This window comes from Anolis sagrei, chromosome 5 (genome assembly GCF_037176765.1).
Source record: "Anolis sagrei isolate rAnoSag1 chromosome 5, rAnoSag1.mat, whole genome shotgun sequence".
Classification (NCBI taxonomy): Eukaryota; Metazoa; Chordata; class Lepidosauria; order Squamata; family Dactyloidae; genus Anolis; species Anolis sagrei.
The window spans coordinates 20513392-20531817 of record NC_090025.1 but is presented as its reverse complement, the minus strand read 5'-3'; the positions used below and the strand labels follow the sequence as shown (position 1 = coordinate 20531817).

The window sequence follows — 18426 nt, the reverse complement described above, 5'->3', positions numbered from 1 at the left end:
TTTCTTAATCTCTCCTTATTATCCAACATTTGCATTTATCCAGTGTTCTGCCGGCCCCTTTAAGTTGGATTAGTGAGACTCTACTGTAGCATAATCTTTCTTCAGGAAGCTTAGGCTAGATTTCTATATGGTGTTCCAATCATAGCATATGCCCCCCAAAAAAACAAAGCTGTTCAGCTTCCATAGCAGAAGTACATTGTGTTACTCCAGATTATTCTGTGCAATGTTATTATTTACATAGAATATAATCTCTTTTGCTAAGCAGTCTCCATACCATCCATAAATTACATAAGCATGTTATTGCACCCTTATTTATGGCCTAGTTTTATGCATGTTTATCTGAATGCAAGGACATTATGTTCACTTGAACTTTCTCCCAGGTAAGGGTGTGAGGAATGGTAGCTGTGAACATCTTTTCTTACAGTTAAGAAAGTTTAAGGTTTATCTCTTAATTGAAGTGGTCTATCCTTTTTTTTTTCTCCCTCCCTTTTTCTGTACATTCAAGTATTTGTATTTGGTTTTGTAAAATTAAGTATCTCGATCTGTGTATCAGGGCACACATAATTTTAAATAATGATGTAATTGTAAAAAAAAAAGTTAAATGTAAAAGTTTCCCCTGACATTAAGTCCAGTCATGTCCAACTCTGGGGGGTGGTGCTCATCTCCATTTCTAAGCTGAAGAGCTGGCATTGTCCATAGACACCTCAAAGCTCATGTGGCCAAAATGACTACATGGAGTGCTATTACCTTCCAGCAGAAGCGGTATCTATTAATCAACTCAAATTTGCACGTTTTCTAACTGCTAGGTTGGCAGAAGCTGGGCCTAACAGCGGGAGCTCACTCAGCTCCCCGGATTCGAACCGTCAACCTTTCAGTCAACAAGTTCAGCAGCTCAGTGGTTTAACCCGCTGCTCCACTAGAAAAACCAAATGCCTGGTTAAGTGATGAAGCTCCCCGTGTAAGGCTGATGAGTGCACAAAAGAGGGATTCTTTCTGTAGTAATACTTGAACTGCTAAATATTCCTCCATCCCCAAGGAAAATCAGGTGATCTCCAATCACCACGAGCTTCTGACACACCATTAATTTTTTCTTATTTTGTTGCCACTTCATCTTTAGAATTTCTTTATAAATATTGTTTTGTTCAGTTTGGCTGTATGAGGCAAAGGTCAAGTTTTCCTTTTTGGAATTTTGGCCCCCAAATATTTTCGAGGCATGGTTGGTTGAATCCGTGGGTGGAGAACCCATACATATGGAATGGTATAATAAAACCTGTGTTTGGAAAGAGCTTGGAAAAGTCCTTAACAGATTATGATTCCTTAACTTTAATACACTCCGGTTGTGAGTCATGTCATCAAAATAATGTCTAGATGTCACTCTCATAAGCTATATCCCTTGTGGACCTTTGGAGCTGGGAGGTGCTTAAACATGAAGGAAATGTCTTCATCATGAGCACTTAAATGTCACCAATACTGTTAAGCAGCCACATAAATACCTCAGGTCTATGAATAAATTCCCAAAAGGCCTTGTATCCTCCATCATTTTTTTTATTTATTCTGTTAAATTTATAGCCCCTGAAATTGTACTTTTGGATACTAGTGTGACTAATCAGTTTATACTTAGTCAATGCTTAATATGTTCATTTTATATACTGCTTTTGAGACTGTGTGTATTTTATTAAGGGTGTGTGTATCACTGACATATTTTTATTCCATGAATAACCCAGCTGGCCTGGGAGAGGCAAAAGCACCTGCTCATGTCAACTAAACCTCTGCGGGGCAATGAGGTAGCAGTGACCGCCAGTTGCTCCTGCCTTCAAGAGATGCCAATTACTGGCAGGGCCAAGGCACACTTAGAGGAAAGAAGCATTTTGTGACTCACCACTCAGCCCTGATATTTCCTTCATGCTAGAATATTTCAGAGTCAGATGGCACTAAAAAAGCACTCATATCTAAAATCACATTTGTTTCTGCCTTTGTAGTCTAGTTTAACATCTAAAACCAGGGTTAGCAGTAGCCTAGTTATAGGGCACAGGCTTTGCATGTAAAAAGTTCCAACAGCAATCCATGACATCTCAAGATATAGTTGACAAAGACTCCTATGTAAAACCGAGTAGAACTACTGCCAGCCAATATAGATCAGAGCTGGGCACATTTGGTGAGTTTGGAGGCCAAGTCTGACTTGGCCACGGTAGTCCACACTCTGGTTACATCCCGTTTAGACTACTGCAACGCTCTCTACGTGGGGTTGCCTTTGAAGACAGCTCGGAAGCTCCAACTAGTCCAACGCTCGGCAGCCATGATTTTAACAGGAGCGGAGCGCAGGGAGCATACAACCCCCCTGTTGCGCCAACTCCACTGGCTACCGATCTGCTACCGGGCTGAATTCAAAGTGCTGGCATTGGCCTTTAAAGCCCTAAACGGTTCTGGCCCAAGCTACCTATCTGACCGCATCTCTGCCTATGAACCCACCAGGACTTTGAGATCTTCCGGGGAGACCCTGCTCTCGATCCCGCCTGCTTCTCAAGCTCGGCTGGTGGGGACGAGAGATAGGGCCTTCTCGGTGGTAGCTCCTCGGCTGTGGAACGCCCTTCCTACGGACATTAGACTAGCACCATCTCTAATGGTATTCCGCAAAAAGGTGAAGACCTGGATGTTTGTGCAGGCGTTTGAGTAATTTAGTGCAATCTGGTAATGGAACATAGGAATGGAACAATGGACGACGAACCTGGACTACGCTTGGATGATAAGAAGATTGGGTACGGTTGTTTTTCGTAATAATTGTGCATTGTAATTGCTTATTGGTAATTTATGGATAATGTGTTAAGTCAATTGTTATATGTTGTATGGAACCACTGCTGTTTCTACTGTTTTTACTGTTTGTGAACCGCTGTGAGTCGCCTTCGGGCTTGAGATACAGCGGTATATAAGCAAAGTAAATAAATAAATAATAATAAATAATTTCAGCCCCCTTGTGGCTTTTCAGCTCTTGCTACTCTATGGTTACATGCTGTCAAAATCGGACATTGAGCATGAATCTATGCAGAAGGAGCTCCAGTTTGCCGAAACTCACAGGGTGGTATACAAGAGGTACCCACCCTTTTCATGGAAATAAATTCTGTTTAGCTGCTGTATTATATACATTGTGGCATCAACAACGTCTCCATGACTTGCAAAAGCATCTCATGACAAAGACTCCTATGAAAAACCTAGTAGAATTATTGCCAGCCAATACAGATTGGACTGGGCACATTGGGAGAAATTGGAAGCCAATTTCAACCCCCTTGTGTCTTTTCATCTCTTGTTACTCATAGAATCCTAGAATCCTTGAGTTGGACCTTTTGGGCCATCCAGTCCTACCCCCTGCCTAGAAGCAGGAAAATTGCATTCAAAGCACCCCCGACAGATGGCCATCCAGCTCTGTTTAAAAGCCTCCAAAGAAGGAGCCTCCACCATATTCCAGGACAGAGAGTTCCACTGCTGAACAGCTCTCACAGTCAGGAAGGTCTTCCTAATGTTCAGGTGGAATCTCCTTTCCTGAAGTTTGAAGCCATTGTTCCACGTCCCAGTCTCCAGGGCAGCAGAAAACAAGCTTGCTCCCTCCTCCCTGTGACTTCCCCTCACATATATATACATGGCCATCATGTCTCCTCTCAGACTTCTCTTCTTCAGGCTAAACATGCCCAACTCTTGAAGCCCACTCGTCATAGGGCTGGTTCTCCAAACCCTTGATCATTTTAGACGCCCTCCTCTGGACACTTTCCAGCTTGTCAACATCTTCCTTCAATTGTGGTGCCCAGAATTGGACACAGTATTCCAGGTGTGGTTTGACCAAGGCAGAATAGAGGGGTAGCATGACTTCCCTAGATCTAGACACTTGACTCTATGGTTACATGCTGTCAAAATCGGACACTGAGCATGAATCCATACAGAAAGAGCTCCAGTTTGCCAAAAGTCACATTTAGGTTCACACGTTTAGGTTCAGGTACCCACCTTGTTAGTGGAAATAAATTCTGTTAACTGCTGTATTATAGCAATCGTGGCAGCAACAATGTCTCCATGAGTTGCAGAAGTGACCAGGGATTATATTGTTCACCCCCAGTGTCAAGAGTATTAGGTCTGATTTGATCCAAGACAACTTTTTATGTTCCAACTTTCCAGTGATTAGTTTCATGGAGCCCTATAAAGGTTTTTGTATTGCTTTACCATTACCTCCAGACAACATAATTAATGGTGAGATATGGTGGGAGTTGAAATACAACCACATTCTGCTTCTTCAAGACAATTAGTTGTTTTGCATCTAGTTCCACTTGAGGTGTACACAAAAGTTTAAACCCACCAAATTCAGGGGGATATATTAGCTATGATTGGTAATTCTGAGGTTCAGATGTTCTCACTGTTGCATTTCCCATTTCCAAGTAAATAGAGGCAGAATTACCTAATGTAGAGCCTTCTGCATCATTTTGTCATGTCTTTACATAACAGAACAGAAAAGCAATCTCAGGCAGAGGAAGCACATAAGATGACTACTATAGAATGAATTCAGATATATTCATCTTGTTTAGAAGTTCCCTAAGGTGGCTGTAAATGGGCTTCCCATGAAAGGGAAACCCGCAAATTACAATGACTATAAAAATGGATGAGATCATCCGAATTGCACTCCTGGTGAGGACATGAAGGGGCTTCCTGAGGCAAGGTAGATACTCCACTTTTTCTCTAGTGTTCAGATAGCATTCCATCTGAGTTAGTCTCTGCAATCCAATGTTTGAATCCAATTTTTAACTGCCTAATTCATTCTGTTTTCTCAATTGTACTGTCTAGAAGTTTTAGTCAAAAAAATGACTTAAAACATATGCTGAATTTTCCAGTGTCAGTGTAATTTATTTATTTATTTAGAGCATTTATATTCCCCCCTTCTCACCCCGCAGGGGACTCAGGGCGGATTACAATGTACACATATATGGCAAACATTCAGTGCCAATTTTGACTTACAACATATACAGACATACACAGAGGCTATTTAACTTTTTCTGGCTGCCAGGGGAGCTGTCACTTTCATCGTCCATCTGTGACACTGAAGTACTTCTGCATTCCCCATATGCTTTTTTGCTGGAGTGCTTTTGCTGGAGTCTTTTTTATGGCCTCATAAATTGGTTAATTTAGCCTCCCCACACTTTAAGGTGGTACCTAATTTTCCTACTTGACAGATGCAACTGTCTTTCAAGTTGCAAAGGTCGACAACAGGCTACACAATTGGTTGGAAACCCACTCCAACCCGGGCTGGCTTCAAACTCATGACCTTTGGTCAGAGTGATCTTAATGCAGCTGACACTCAGCCAGCTGCTCCACAATCCCGGTGTAATTAGTACTATTCTTTAACGCTTATGAATAACAGAATCATCCCCTTCTCCAGAGAGGCAAAAGAGAAGAGCTTACTCCACACTGGAAGAACCTACTGTATTTTTTCAATTCTAAGATGCACATTTCCTTCCATATAAACATCTAAGGGGTGCATCTTAGAATACGTGTGTGTGTGTTGATAGTACTGATGTGCATCTTACACTCGATAGCATTTTAGAACTGACGAAATATGTTCAAAGAAGCAGAAGTCCAGCAATTGGGGCTCGGAGGGAGGGATTATTATTTGATAGTTGGGTCAGCCATTCAACAGATCCATACCCATATGCTTAGGTGATTTTCTACAGATGTGATCAATTGAGGCCTCATCTACACTGACCATTTAATGCAGTTTGAAGCTAACTTCAAACTGTGGTGGCTAGACAACAAACTCCCATGAAAGCATGCAAAAGAAAGCCCTTAATAAGCATCAGTTCTCTGTGGTTTTTGTAACCAACCATCCGGGCCTCAAAACTGGTACCAGTATTTCCTATGCAATCATCTGCACAGCAAAAACACTGTCTTCAATACTGGCTTGAGATTGGATTAAATGATCAGTGTAGATGGAGTCAAAGCTGTGGCCTAGTTTTATTCCACCTAGTTGTGCCTGGATCTTCGTCTCCAAATTGTTACCAATAGTACAAATAATAATTTCTCTTTTCAGTTTGGTTAAATACTGGGGAAATGATTACCAAAAAAAAAAAAAAAAACCTGGAGGGGAGTAATTAGATTTTTCAGTTTCTGTTCTGAAAGTGTAAAAGGACAGCAAATAGAATGGCAAAATGACTTCAAAGGAAAGCTCACTGCTAATAGCCTGTCACTCTGGCGCCTGATTGTTTCGAGAGGAAATGAAGGATTCAAGAAGAGCTTGTGGGTGAAATTTCAGTACGGCTGTTTTGGTTAAATGGAAAATTCCACTCTCCCATACAAATATTGCCACCTAGAACAGACTCCCACTTTGGAGAAAGAAACTTTTGCTAGCATTAGAAATTTTGCCCTTCATATACCAATTTGATAATGTGGTCACATCTCCTTATTTGTTATTACAAAAAAAAGTGAATATGTATCTCTGATTTATTTTAGTAGAATAACTGGGCTGACAAAGTGGCAGTTTTCTCAAAAATGTACAGCCCTGACACATCCTCATTTAATCTCAAATTACAGCTCTTGCTGGTACAGAACTGTACGGATGCATCTACACTGTAAAATTACTGCAGTTTGACACTGCTTTAACTGCCATGGCTCAGTGCTGTGGAATTCTGGGCCTTTTAGTTTGTTGAGGTGCCAGTACTCAGAATAGAGGTCTGAAGAACTTGTAAAACTACAACTTCCATGATTTCATAACATTCGGCAAGGAGAGTTAAAGCAGTGTTGAACTGTATTAATTCTACAATGTAGATGCATCCGAATATTGTGTGATTCTTGAGGAAGAAGGAGTCTTGTATGATATTGTAATCAAAGCCTTCTTAACACTGTGACCTTCTCAGTTACTCTTAATAGTTGGAAGCATTAAACATTAAACAAACAGCTTAGAAGCCAAGGAGCTTCATTGTTCGTCTGCCCTTTTTATGTACTTCTACATACCATGTCCTCTTGTAGCCACAGCTGCATGGCAGTTTGTTGCTTATGTTATAAATAAAGTATTTTCCTTCCTTGCTGGGCAAACTCAGGAGGAGTTTTCAGCTTCCAGATCCAATCCTTGGCAAACCTCTGATGGAGTTATTTCATGCTCCAAAAGAGCAGATCTTTTTATTCATACAGCAGAACTCGGGAAAGTTGGTTTTAGGGTTCACATCTCTTCATTTTTAGGCCTGCTGTCGGGGTCATTTGGAGTGCTGATTCAGAAAACTGCATTGGATAGACCTCATCAGCTTTAGATGATTAAATATGGTTTTCTGTGGGTGAGCAGATGCTGACTACTGGATGGCATATGTTCAATATCAGAAACTAGAGCTGATGTGGTCTATCCAATGCAATTTTCTGAATCTGCACCCCCTCAAAAAATCAAATCAAAAATTGACCAAAACTGATTTTGGTCAATTTTTGGTAGTGATGTTGGAGAGTTGTTCCTGGTTAAAAAAAAGGTTGGAAACTACTGATATAAACACTATACTCATATTGATGCAGTCTAGAATTTCATTGACGTTTTTAGCTGACACATCACTCCTTTGGCTCATGTTTAGCTTGTTGTCTACTGCATATATTTCCCGGTTAATGTTGCATACAGTGTCTTGTAAAAGCAGTCCAACACTTGAACTTTTCCACATTTTGTTGATTTAACCCTTTGAATTTTGATTTAATTAGCATTGTTACCACTTGACGTATACAAGATGCTCAAAACTGTAAACATGCAGAATATTTTTACTTTTGACACAAATGTTAAGTAAGCAGAAATTGGAGTGTTGAGGCACTCTATTTGAGAAACATAACAGGATTCGCCAGAAACATTTAACAGACGTCAAAATTCTGAGCCGTTGCAGAAATACCAATTGAATAACTGCAGGGTTTGGCAAGGTTTTGTCCCAAAGTTATCCTGAAACAAATTGCTTAAAGGGATGTCTGTATTTCATTCAAACATATTTTCATGACTCATTTTTCTGTGCCTGCGATATATAAACACACTAATGCTTTATTACATGTGATATTGGCAAGTCTGGAATGTTATGTGTGTTGGAATATGCCAAACCAAGATTTAAACAATACACAATTCAAGATAGCTCACACCAGAAAATGCCTGATTTGGAATATTTGGAGATAATGTTGGTCAAGTAAGCCACAATTTGCTTATTAATTCAAGAAACAAACTCCATTCTTTGACATTGAGCATCTGTCTCAAGGAAGCAGAAGTGTTTAGGTTTGACCAGTCATTTCTGGATAGCCCCCCCCCCCCTCCAGTGGTGCAGTGGGTTAAACCGCTGAGCTGCTGAACTTGCTGACCAAAAGGTTGGCGGTTTGAATCCAGGGAGCCAGATGGGCACCCACTGTTAGGCCCAGCTTAATCCAGGCAAGACAGAGGTCCTCCTGGTCAGTTGCGGGGCCAACCAGGGTATTGGGTGGCAACCTGTGCTCGACGGGGTTACACTCCCCCTGAAGGCGCAGGTCCGTAGCTTGGGGGTTCCTCCTGGACTCAACGTTGTCGCTTGATGCTTAGGTGTCAGCGGTGGCCGGGACGGTATTTGCACAACTCAAACTTGTGCGCCAGCTGCAACCATACCTCGTGAAGTCTGACTTGGCCAGGGTGGTCCACGCCTTGGTTACACCCAAACTGGACTATTGCAATGTGCTCTATGTGGGGCTGCCCTTGAAGACAGCCCAGAAGTTTGAACTGGTAAAGCGGGCGGCAGCCAGGCTCCTTACTGGAGCAAACTATAGGGAGTATACAACACCCCTATTAAAACAGCTTCATTGGCTGCCGATAAGTTGCCGAGCCAAATTCAAGGTGCAGGTCATGACCTATAAAGCCCTAAACGGTTCGGGCCCCGCCTATCTCTGCGATCTCACCTCCTTCTATGAACCGACACGAGCTCTAAAATCTTGTTTGTTAATCTTATGGTTATGTTGTTTTTACTCTGTATGTTTTGTGATGTTCTTTGGGAACTGCCCTGAGTCCCCTCGGGGAGATAGAGCGGCATATAAATAAAGATTATTATTGTTATTATTGTTATTATTATTATTATTATTATTATTATTATTATTATTATTATTCTGCCAACCTAGTACTTCAAAATCATGCAAATGTGAGTAGATCAATAGATACAGCCTTGATGGGAAGGTAATGGCACTCCATGCAGTCATGCTAGCCATATAACCATGGAGGTGTCTCCGGACAACGTTGGCTCTTTGGCTTTGAAATGGAGATGAGCACCACCTCACATAGTTGGACACGAGTAGACTTAATGTCTGGGGAAACCTTTACCTTTATATTTTCAACTTACCCATTATTTCTTCTTTGAAGATAGGGGAACGTGTTATCTAAAATTGTAGCAATTAATGGTTGTTTATTTAATTTGTGGGGGAAAACTCCATTGATACTTATCTATGGAAGAGGGAATGTACTTTGCGATATTTTCCCCCTTTGTTTTGTTTTCCTCTTTGTTACAGTTTTAGCGATATGTTTCCCTGAAAACAATTAACATCAATAAAATAAGGAACATTACAATAAAAAGTTAGACAGCACCATAAAACAATATCAATAAACTTGTTTGTCATCGGTGTCGGAGCAGATAAATCCAGAAACAATCGTAAAAGGTTTCTTTGTAGAGTAAAGGGGGGGTGTATTATCAATGTAATAAAAAGAAAAATTGATTGTAGAAGGCAAAGGAAACAGATGTTTGGTGAGTTTACTGCAGTGTATATCTAAATATACACTACTGTTGTACGTATGTACTTGTGTACATATAAACAAGGTTTAAGCGAGAGAGGCATTGATTTGTAAGAAACCTGTGCTGTAGGATTTGTGAATTCGATGAGTGTTACCAAACATAGACGTGAGGTTATATAACACCATTTAAAGGGAGTAGTGTTTGTGTGTGTGTGTGTGTCAGGAGTGACTTGAGAAACTGCAAGTTGCTTCTGGTGTGAGAGAATTGTCTGTCTGCAAGGACATTGCCCAGGGGTCCCTGATGTTTTACCATCCTTATGGGAGACTTCTCTCATGTCTCCACATGGGAAGCTGGAGCTGACAGAGGGCGCTCAACCTGCTCTCTCTGGATTCGAACTGCTGACCTATCGGTCAGCGCTCCTGCCAGCACAAGGATTTAACCCATTGCGACACCAGGGATAGAATAATAAATTATTTTTAAAATCTTCAAATAGGGAGTGTGAGATTCATAGAATTGTTTTCTTGTTTATTTTGTGTACGTATGTTTGTGTTTTATTTGTCTGTTTGTGCTTTTAGTTTGTAGTTAGTTGTAATAGCTAGAATATCACTGGGTAGTCGTAGCACTATGTCGCATCAAATCTTGCTTCTTTGTATTGTTACCGGTATTCTCTTTTCCCAAGTAAAACCTTATTTTTTTAAAACAATTAATGTATCAAGATTTTGATAGCAGCTTTGGCTTTTTTCATGTTTTTATGTATTTCTTTTTAAAAGTGGGGGAATACATGGGGAGCATATGGGGAAGGAGTTTTAGGAGATTATTTTGAATTGAATGTATTTGTTTTGTCCATATTTTAAAAATCAATAACAATTACATAAAAATAAAAGCAATATTTTTTAAAAGATCTACAGTGTCAAGGTACCCAGAGCCTATACTAATATTTCAAAATCCAAGGAAGAAAAATCTGAAATCCGAAACACTTCTGGCTCCGCGTATTTTGCATAGGGGATGCTGGTATAAGCAGGCTGAGTGAGGGGCTTGGGAACGTGTTTCTGTGCATTGCTTGTACAACAAAAGATGCTTTTTCCGCCCCTCCCCACAAGTGATGGACGTGTTTGACGTGATGTGGCAAGAGCAAAGCACGTGAAACCGAAGCAGAGGCCCCGGCAGCAGGCAGGGAAGGAGCACGTAGCCTGCAATTCCCAGGAGGAACCGGTTGTAGCTCCATGGCTTGTTCTCTGCTGAGCCCTCCCTTTTCCAAAATAATGCACAGCACGTCATAGCATTTAGGTTTCTCTAACTTTGCCCATGTTATTCCTCTGCTCTATTCAAAGAAATAATACAGGCTGTCCTGTCCGTCCCCACCCAAATGTATATACCAGGGGTACTCAAACTAAGGCCCGGGGGCCGGATACAGCCCTCCAAGGTCATTTACCCAGCCCTCGCTCAGGGTCAATCTAAGTCTGAAATGACTTGAAAGCACACAACAACAGCAGCAACAACAACAACAACCCTATCTCATCAGCCAAAAGCAAGCCCATTGAAATAGTTTATATTTGTTAAAATTGTTCTTCATTTTAATTATTGTATTGTTTTGAATTGTTTTTTGCACTACAATTAAGATATGTGCAGTGTGCATAGGAATTCATTCATGTTTTTTTCAAATTATAATCCAGCCCTCCAACAGTTTGAGGGACGGTGACCTGGCCCTCTGTTTAAAAAGTTTGAGGACCCCAGGTATATACTCTTGAACAGCTCATAATAGCAATAGTATTTACTTGAGACGTCAAGTCAACATAGTATTTATGTTGAGGAGCACATAATTCAATTGGAGATACGAATTCCGTCTTAGGGTGCATCTACACTGTAGAAATGATAGTTTGATGCCACTTTAATGTTCATGAGTCCATAGCTCACTACTATGGGTCATGGAAGTTGTAATTTCACAAGGTCTCCAGTCTTCTCTACCAAAGTATGTGGGTGCCTTACCAAGCTACAACTCCCAGAATTCTGGCAGCATAAGGAGCTTTCCCCAGGCTGGAGGATTCCAACATCAATGCAAAATTTGGGGAATGTGCCTTTGTTTGGACAACTCCTAGTCCAAACAAAAACCTTTTCCCAGACTAATGGATTCTGGGAGTTGTAGCCCAAAAGAAGTTTTCATGTGGATGAAAGATTCCAACATCTCTGCAGAATTTGGGAATATTTATTTGTTTGAATTCTCATTCTGTGAGTTGCAGTTCAAAATCAGCTTCTCCCAGGCTGGGGGATTCCAGGAGTTGTAGTTCCAAAGGAGCCTTTCCTAGGATGTCGGGAATTCTGAGAGTTGTAGTTCAAAGGGAGTCATACTTGTCCCAGACTTGGGGGGATTCTGGGCAATGTAGTCCAAAAACGAGTTTACCCCAGACTCTAAAACATCTTATCCCAGGCTGGGGGGGATTCTGGAAGTTCTAGTTCAAATGATGTTTTCTCAGGCTGTGAGTCTTGTAGTCCAAAATGAGCTTTACCGAAGCTGAGGGATTCAGACTGAAGAATTCACACATCACTGCAGAACTTGGGTTTGGACTACAACTTCTGTGCCAGGAGTTTTGCTGGGCTGCGAGATTCTGGATGTTGTAGTTCATACGGTTTCCCATGGTAAGGGATTCTGGGTATTGTGTTCAAGAAGGTTTCCCATGGTAGGGAATTTTGAGTTTTGCCATTGTAGGGGATTCTGGGTGTTGTACAAACAATTTATCAAGGTGTAATAATAATATAGTATATAATATAATAATAATGTTATAATAGTAAGAAAAATCTGGAGTGTATTCTAAGTACACTGCACAAGCTACACTACAATTTGTCAAGGTAGGGGATTCTGAGTGTTATAGTTTTTCCAAAGTAAGGAATTCTGGGTGTTTTTAATCCAAAAAATTACCAAGGTAGGAGATTCTAGGTATTGCAGCCCAGATGTTTTTTCCCCAAGGTAGGGGATTCTGAGCATTGTAGTGCAAATGTTTTCCCAAGGCAGGAGATGCTGGATGTTGTAGTCCAAAAAAGGAGTTTGTTCCAGGCTCTAAAACATCTTACAGTGGGGCAAAGGGCACTGCAGCACCCCATTTTCCACTTTCTGCCACATTATGCTATGTAACAAAATTTGGAAAAAAAATCGATTCTTGGTTTGAAAATATTATTTCCTGTTTAAGTGTGTGACACTTACTTTGAAAATAGTTGTTATACTCTAGAAACTTTGTTTTTGTGGCCACCGCAAATTATGTTGACTTGTTTGAGACTGTGAGATATTCATTGAAAAACGATCACAAAATGTGCTGAAGGTTGTCCCACAAAAACAAAGTTTTTGCAGTATAATAAACGTTTCCCATGTTGTTATGACAGAACCAATTAGGAAATGACATTTATAACCCAGGAACAAAAATCCGTGTTATATAGTGTTATTTTTCGATGGAAGGGAGCAAAGTTTCAAATTACCCCCAAAAAGGAGGAGGAGTGGGAGGAAGAGGAGGGAGCTGAGCCTTTGGAGGGCGAGCAGCTTCAAACCAGTTGTCCCTGGACTGCTTTCCTTCCATTGGCCGAAAGCTTTCAGCTGAACAAAAGGTCAAAGTGTCTATGTCTATATGTGTGTGTGTGTGTCTGTCTTTGCACAAGAAAAAAAAGAGAGGGAAGCCTTTAAAGCGCCTGCCTTCTTCCTCGGAGCCAGTAAACACAGCGCAGCCTGCCAAGGAAGGGAGTGTGCCTCTGAGACAGAGAGAGAGGAGGGAAGGGTGAAGTGCACGAGGAGCTGGCAATGCCAAATGCATGGTCTCCAGTGCAAGGAAAACAGAAATCCAGCTTGCAAGGACATCTGGAAGCCTCTCCCTCCTCATTCCATTTTATTTGGCTGGTTTAGCTGGAGAAGACTGCAGAGAAGGAGAAAAGGCTCGAACCTGTTTGCTGTCCAGCTTACTTTCAGCAATGGCTTGTGAGATCATGCCTTTGCAAAGGTAGCTTGCTATTCTTATTCTTACTACTACTACTACTACTACTACTTTACTGTTTTGTAATTTTTTTGAGAGAGAGATATCAGAAAGGAAGAACACATGGGCAATCCAGATCAAGTTCAACTTTCAGGAATGACTTGTGAGATCATGCCTTTGCAAAAGTAGCTTTCGATTGTTGTTGTTGTTAGCTGACTGATTGTTTTGTTTTTTAATTATTGTGATAAAATTGAGGGATCTCAGCAGCAAGAGCACTTGGGCAGCAATCCATACTGAGTTCAACTTTCAGGAATAGCTTATGAGATCATGCCTTTGTAAAAGAAACTTTCTTTTCTATTTATTGCACTATGTAACACTATTTTTGTTCCTGGGTTATAAATTTCATTTCATAATTGCTTCGATCATAACAACATGGAAATTATTATTAAACTGCAAAAACGTTTTAGCAGGACATCCTTCAGCGCATTTTGCTATAGTTTTTCAATGAATATCTCACAGAGTCTCAACCAAATCAACATATGTATTGTTGAAGGCTTTCATGGCCAGGATCACTGGGTTGTTGTAAGTTTTTCAGGCTGTTGTGGAGACCACACAACCTCTGAGGATGCCTGCCATAGATGCAAGTGCAATGTCAGGAGAGAATGCTTCTGGAACATGGCTATACAGCCCGAAAAACTTAAAACAACCCAAATCAATATATTTTGTGGCAACCACAAAAACTAAGTTTCTGGAGTATAACAACCACTTTCACAGTAAATACTGCAGAATTTGAACAGGAATAACACTTTCAAACCAAGAGCAGAATTTTTTTATAATTTTGTTACATAGTGTTACTGTTGTTATTATTACCATTGGCTATCTGTACTGCATTTAAATATTTGAATTTACATTTTAATGATTGTGATAAAATTGAGGAATTTGAACAGAAATAGCATGTGGACAATTCAGATCAAGTTGATATATGGGTGCATGTGTCTGAAGTAATGCAGTTTGGAACCACTTTAATTGCCATGGAATCAAGGGAGTTGTAGTTTTACAAAGTCTTCAGTGTTCTTGGCCAAACAGTGCTGGTGCCTCACCAAACTACAAATCCCAGGATTCTATAGCTAGTGCTACCAAACTGCATTAATTCATCAGAGTAGATCAGGCATGGGAAAGCTTTGGCCCTCCAGATGTTTTGGACTTCAACTCCCACAATTCCTAACAGCCTACCAGCTGTTAGGAATTATGGGAGTTGAAGTCCAAAACACCTGGAGGACAGAAGTTTGCCCATGTCTGGTGTAGATGCACCCTTAGTAACAGCAGCCTCTGTTCTCCTTTCAAGTAAATTCAGGGATTTGGAGGCGAAAGTGAAAAAAGCTACATGCTTGAGTACTGTGTGTTTATGTTTTAGAAAGCAATTGGGCAACTTACTTTAGTTAAAAAGTTATGTTTACCCTACGTACTGACATTGATAGACATGCATGGTTTTTTGTTTGCCTTAGCTACGCAAGTTTAGGCATGTCTGCACAGAAGAACAATTGTAATTATTAAGCCTGTGAACTCTCAAACTGGGAGAAAGATGGGTTATCAATAAAGTAAATACATAAATGGGAATAAGTCCTGCCATGTATGGGTTTATAGGCTTAATAACTAGACTAGATGTTAGATTATCTAGTTGTACTTGATAGGGTGTTTTCTATACTAGACCAGTGCTGTGCATCTAGAAATGCCAAAATGTTGAATGTTCAAGGCTGAAGAGGTTAAAAATTTCATAACTTTAGAGCAGAATTTGTCAAGTTGTTTCTTAAGGTTCACTCCTGTGTTGACTCACCTGTATGTTCAGTTTGGACTTTGTGTAAATATGCTTATGATTTAGATATTATGAAAGTTTTTGAACAAAGACTTGGGTGTGGGGGTGGGAGAGCGCATAAAAGTGTCATAAGGAGTCCTTGTGGTGATTGAACTTTTTGGTGCAAACAAAACAGGAGTCTGGTATGTATGCTTGCTTTTTGAAATATCACGTTGCAGATATTTTTGAGCCACTGTTTTCCAGTCCCTTCAAGGAGAGGTTGAGAAGTGCCATTTCTTTCCTTAAGACAAGCAGTTAAAGTGATGTCAAGCTGCATTAATTCTACAGTGCAGATGTACCCTGAGGAGTGACACAGTGTATGTTTGTGTTGAAGTAATGTCCCTTTGGTTTACTAGAAAGTCATTATAAAGTGAAGGTTAAGGTTTCCCCAGACATTGTCTAGTCATGTCTGACTCTGGGGGGTGGTGCACATCTCCATTTCTAAGCCAAAGAGCCGGCATTGTCCATAGACTCCTCCAAGGACATCTGGCCAGCATGACTGCATGGAGCGAGGTTACCTTCCCGCATAAGTGGTATCTATTGATCTACTCACATTTGCATGTTTTTGAACTGGTAGGTTGGCAGAAGCTAGGCCTAACAGCGGGAGCTCACCCCGCTCCCCGGATTTGAATCGCCAACCTTTCAGTCAGCAAGTTCAGGAACTCAGTGCTTTAACCCGCTGCACCACCAAGAGACCTTTATTATATCCTTACCTTTTATAAATTTGAAATGACTGGACTGACTGGACTGACCTTGAAGGAGCTGGGGGTGGTGATGGCCGACAGGGAGCTCTGGCGTGGGCTGGTCCATGAGGTCATGAAGAGTCGGAGACGACTGAACGAATGAACAACAACAAAGTTATACTGTAGAAAAATAAAACAATTGGCTTATTAGTATTTTCTGATTTTCTGAACCTAGACAGCTTTGTTTCACATAGACTGAAAGAAAAGTTAAAACATGCCCCCACTTTCTTTCTTTAGTGCAATTCTGCTTTTCAGTATTTTCTCAAGTGTGTTTCATTATGGATTGTAGGAATTGCTGCTCCATTCTTTTGTCCCCCTTTTTTTAAAACTGGGTGTCTTTGATTTACAAGAGACATCTCTTTCTATCCCTGTAATCTCTCAGGAATCGGAGCAAAGCAGATGCTGGTAAAACAAGCGGCTGGTTCAAAGCTCGCATTTGAACTCTCGACCGGGAATGTGTTGTTCCTTAGGAAAACAGCATTCCTGTAAGGGGGGGGGGGGTGATTACACTACTGGTTTTATTAATCAAATACTTAGTTTAGAGATAAGCCTGCGAGTATAATGTGCCAGAGAAACAAGTTTGAGGCTTTGACTTTTTTTAAAGGACACTTTTTAAAAAATTCTCACAAATCAGTTCTGTAGACGCCGATTTTCAGTAATGACAATATTTAAACTGAGCAAAGCCTTGAGGGAGCAGATTACTCTGTTGTGCAGACTTGTTCTGTTCATTGTTCTGTGTCCAATTCTGGGCACCACAATTCAAGAGAGATATTGACAAGCTGGAATGTGTCCAGAGGAGGGCGACTAAAATGATCAAGGGTCTGGAGAACAAGCCCTACGAGGAGCGGCTTAGGGAACTGGGAATGTTTAGCCTGAAGAAGAGAAGGCTGAGAGGAGATATGATAGCCATGTATAAATATGTGAGAGGAAGCCACAGAGAGGAGGGAGCAAGCTTGTTTTCTGCTTCCTTGCAGACTAGGACGCGGAACAATGGCTTCAAACTACAAGAGAAGAGATTCCATCTGAACATTAAGAAGAACTTCCTGTCTGTGAGAGCCATTCAGCAGTGGAACTCTCTGCCCCGGAGCGTAGTGAAGGCTCCTTCCTTGGAAGCTTTTAAGCAGAGGCTGGATGGCCATCTGTCAGGGGTGATTTCAATGCAATATTCCTGCTTCTTGGCAGGGGGTTGGACTGGATGGCCCATGAGGTCTCTTCCAACTCTTTGATTCTATGATTCTATGATAGATCTTGCCACTTTTCCTTAAGCCTTATTTTTTGCAAAATTCAGGTAACAATGATCAATTTGCAGCCCTCCAGATTTTGATAGACTGAGATACATCAGCATGGTAGAATTAATACAATAATACAAGTTGACACCACTTTAACTGCCATGGCTCAGCGCTGTTGGATCACGGGAGTTGTAGTTTGAAAAGGTCTATAAGGAAGTCCTCCATTGTGCATGTGGTAGTGCTCAAGCTGCATTGTAATAGGTGGTCTGTGGTTTGCTCATCTCGCATAACGTGGGCTCCACTTTGTGGCGCCATTTCTTAAGGTTGGCTCTGCATCTCGTGGTGCCAGAGCACAGTCTGTTCAATGCCTTCCAAGTTGCCCAGTCTTCTGTGTGCGCAGGAGGGAGTCCTTCATTTGGTATCAGCCATAGATTGAGGTTCTGGATTTTAGCCTGCCACTTTTGGACTCTCGCTTGCTGAGGTGTTCCTGAGAGTATCTCTGTAGATCTTAGAAAACTATTTCTTGATTTATGGCATTGACGTGCTGGCTGATATCTGAACAGAGGATAGACTGGAGATGTCACTGCCTTGGTCCTTTCATTATTGGCTGCTACTTCCCAGCAGATGTCAGATGGTGCAATACCGGCTAATTAACTTGCATTAATTCTTTAGTGTAAACGCACCCATATTATATATTCTTGAATGGATGTGAGGGCGATCTGGCTGTGACATCTGTCACCCCATTGATCGCCAGGGTATATTCTTGCATGGCAAGGGCTTGAGCTAGCTGATCATTACTTGTTCCTTCCAACTCTAAGATTCTTATCCCTGCTCATTGAAACCTAGTTTTCATAGCTAAAAGTTATTATTTCCTGTTGTGCTTGTTGGGCTTTTTCAAGTGCAAGACTCAGTACTGTGTGGGTTCTGTGAAGCAGT

General features: G+C 41.1%; 1 protein-coding gene across 2 annotated transcripts in view; it reads left to right on the top strand.

Moving 5' to 3' along the window:
* The window catches only part of FAM13A (family with sequence similarity 13 member A), a 167035-nt gene that overhangs the window by 72797 nt on the left and 75812 nt on the right, over positions 1-18426 (top strand). The window contains exon 1 of one of the 2 annotated variants that reach the window (XM_060779248.2): positions 13262-13693. The exons of the other annotated variant lie outside the window; for it this stretch is intronic. Within the exon in view, the coding sequence (XP_060635231.2) occupies positions 13509-13693 (185 nt within the window). The 5' untranslated portion in view covers positions 13262-13508. Of the gene's footprint in view, positions 1-13261; positions 13694-18426 lie in introns of those variants that run through there. 2 annotated transcript variants of the gene reach the window in all.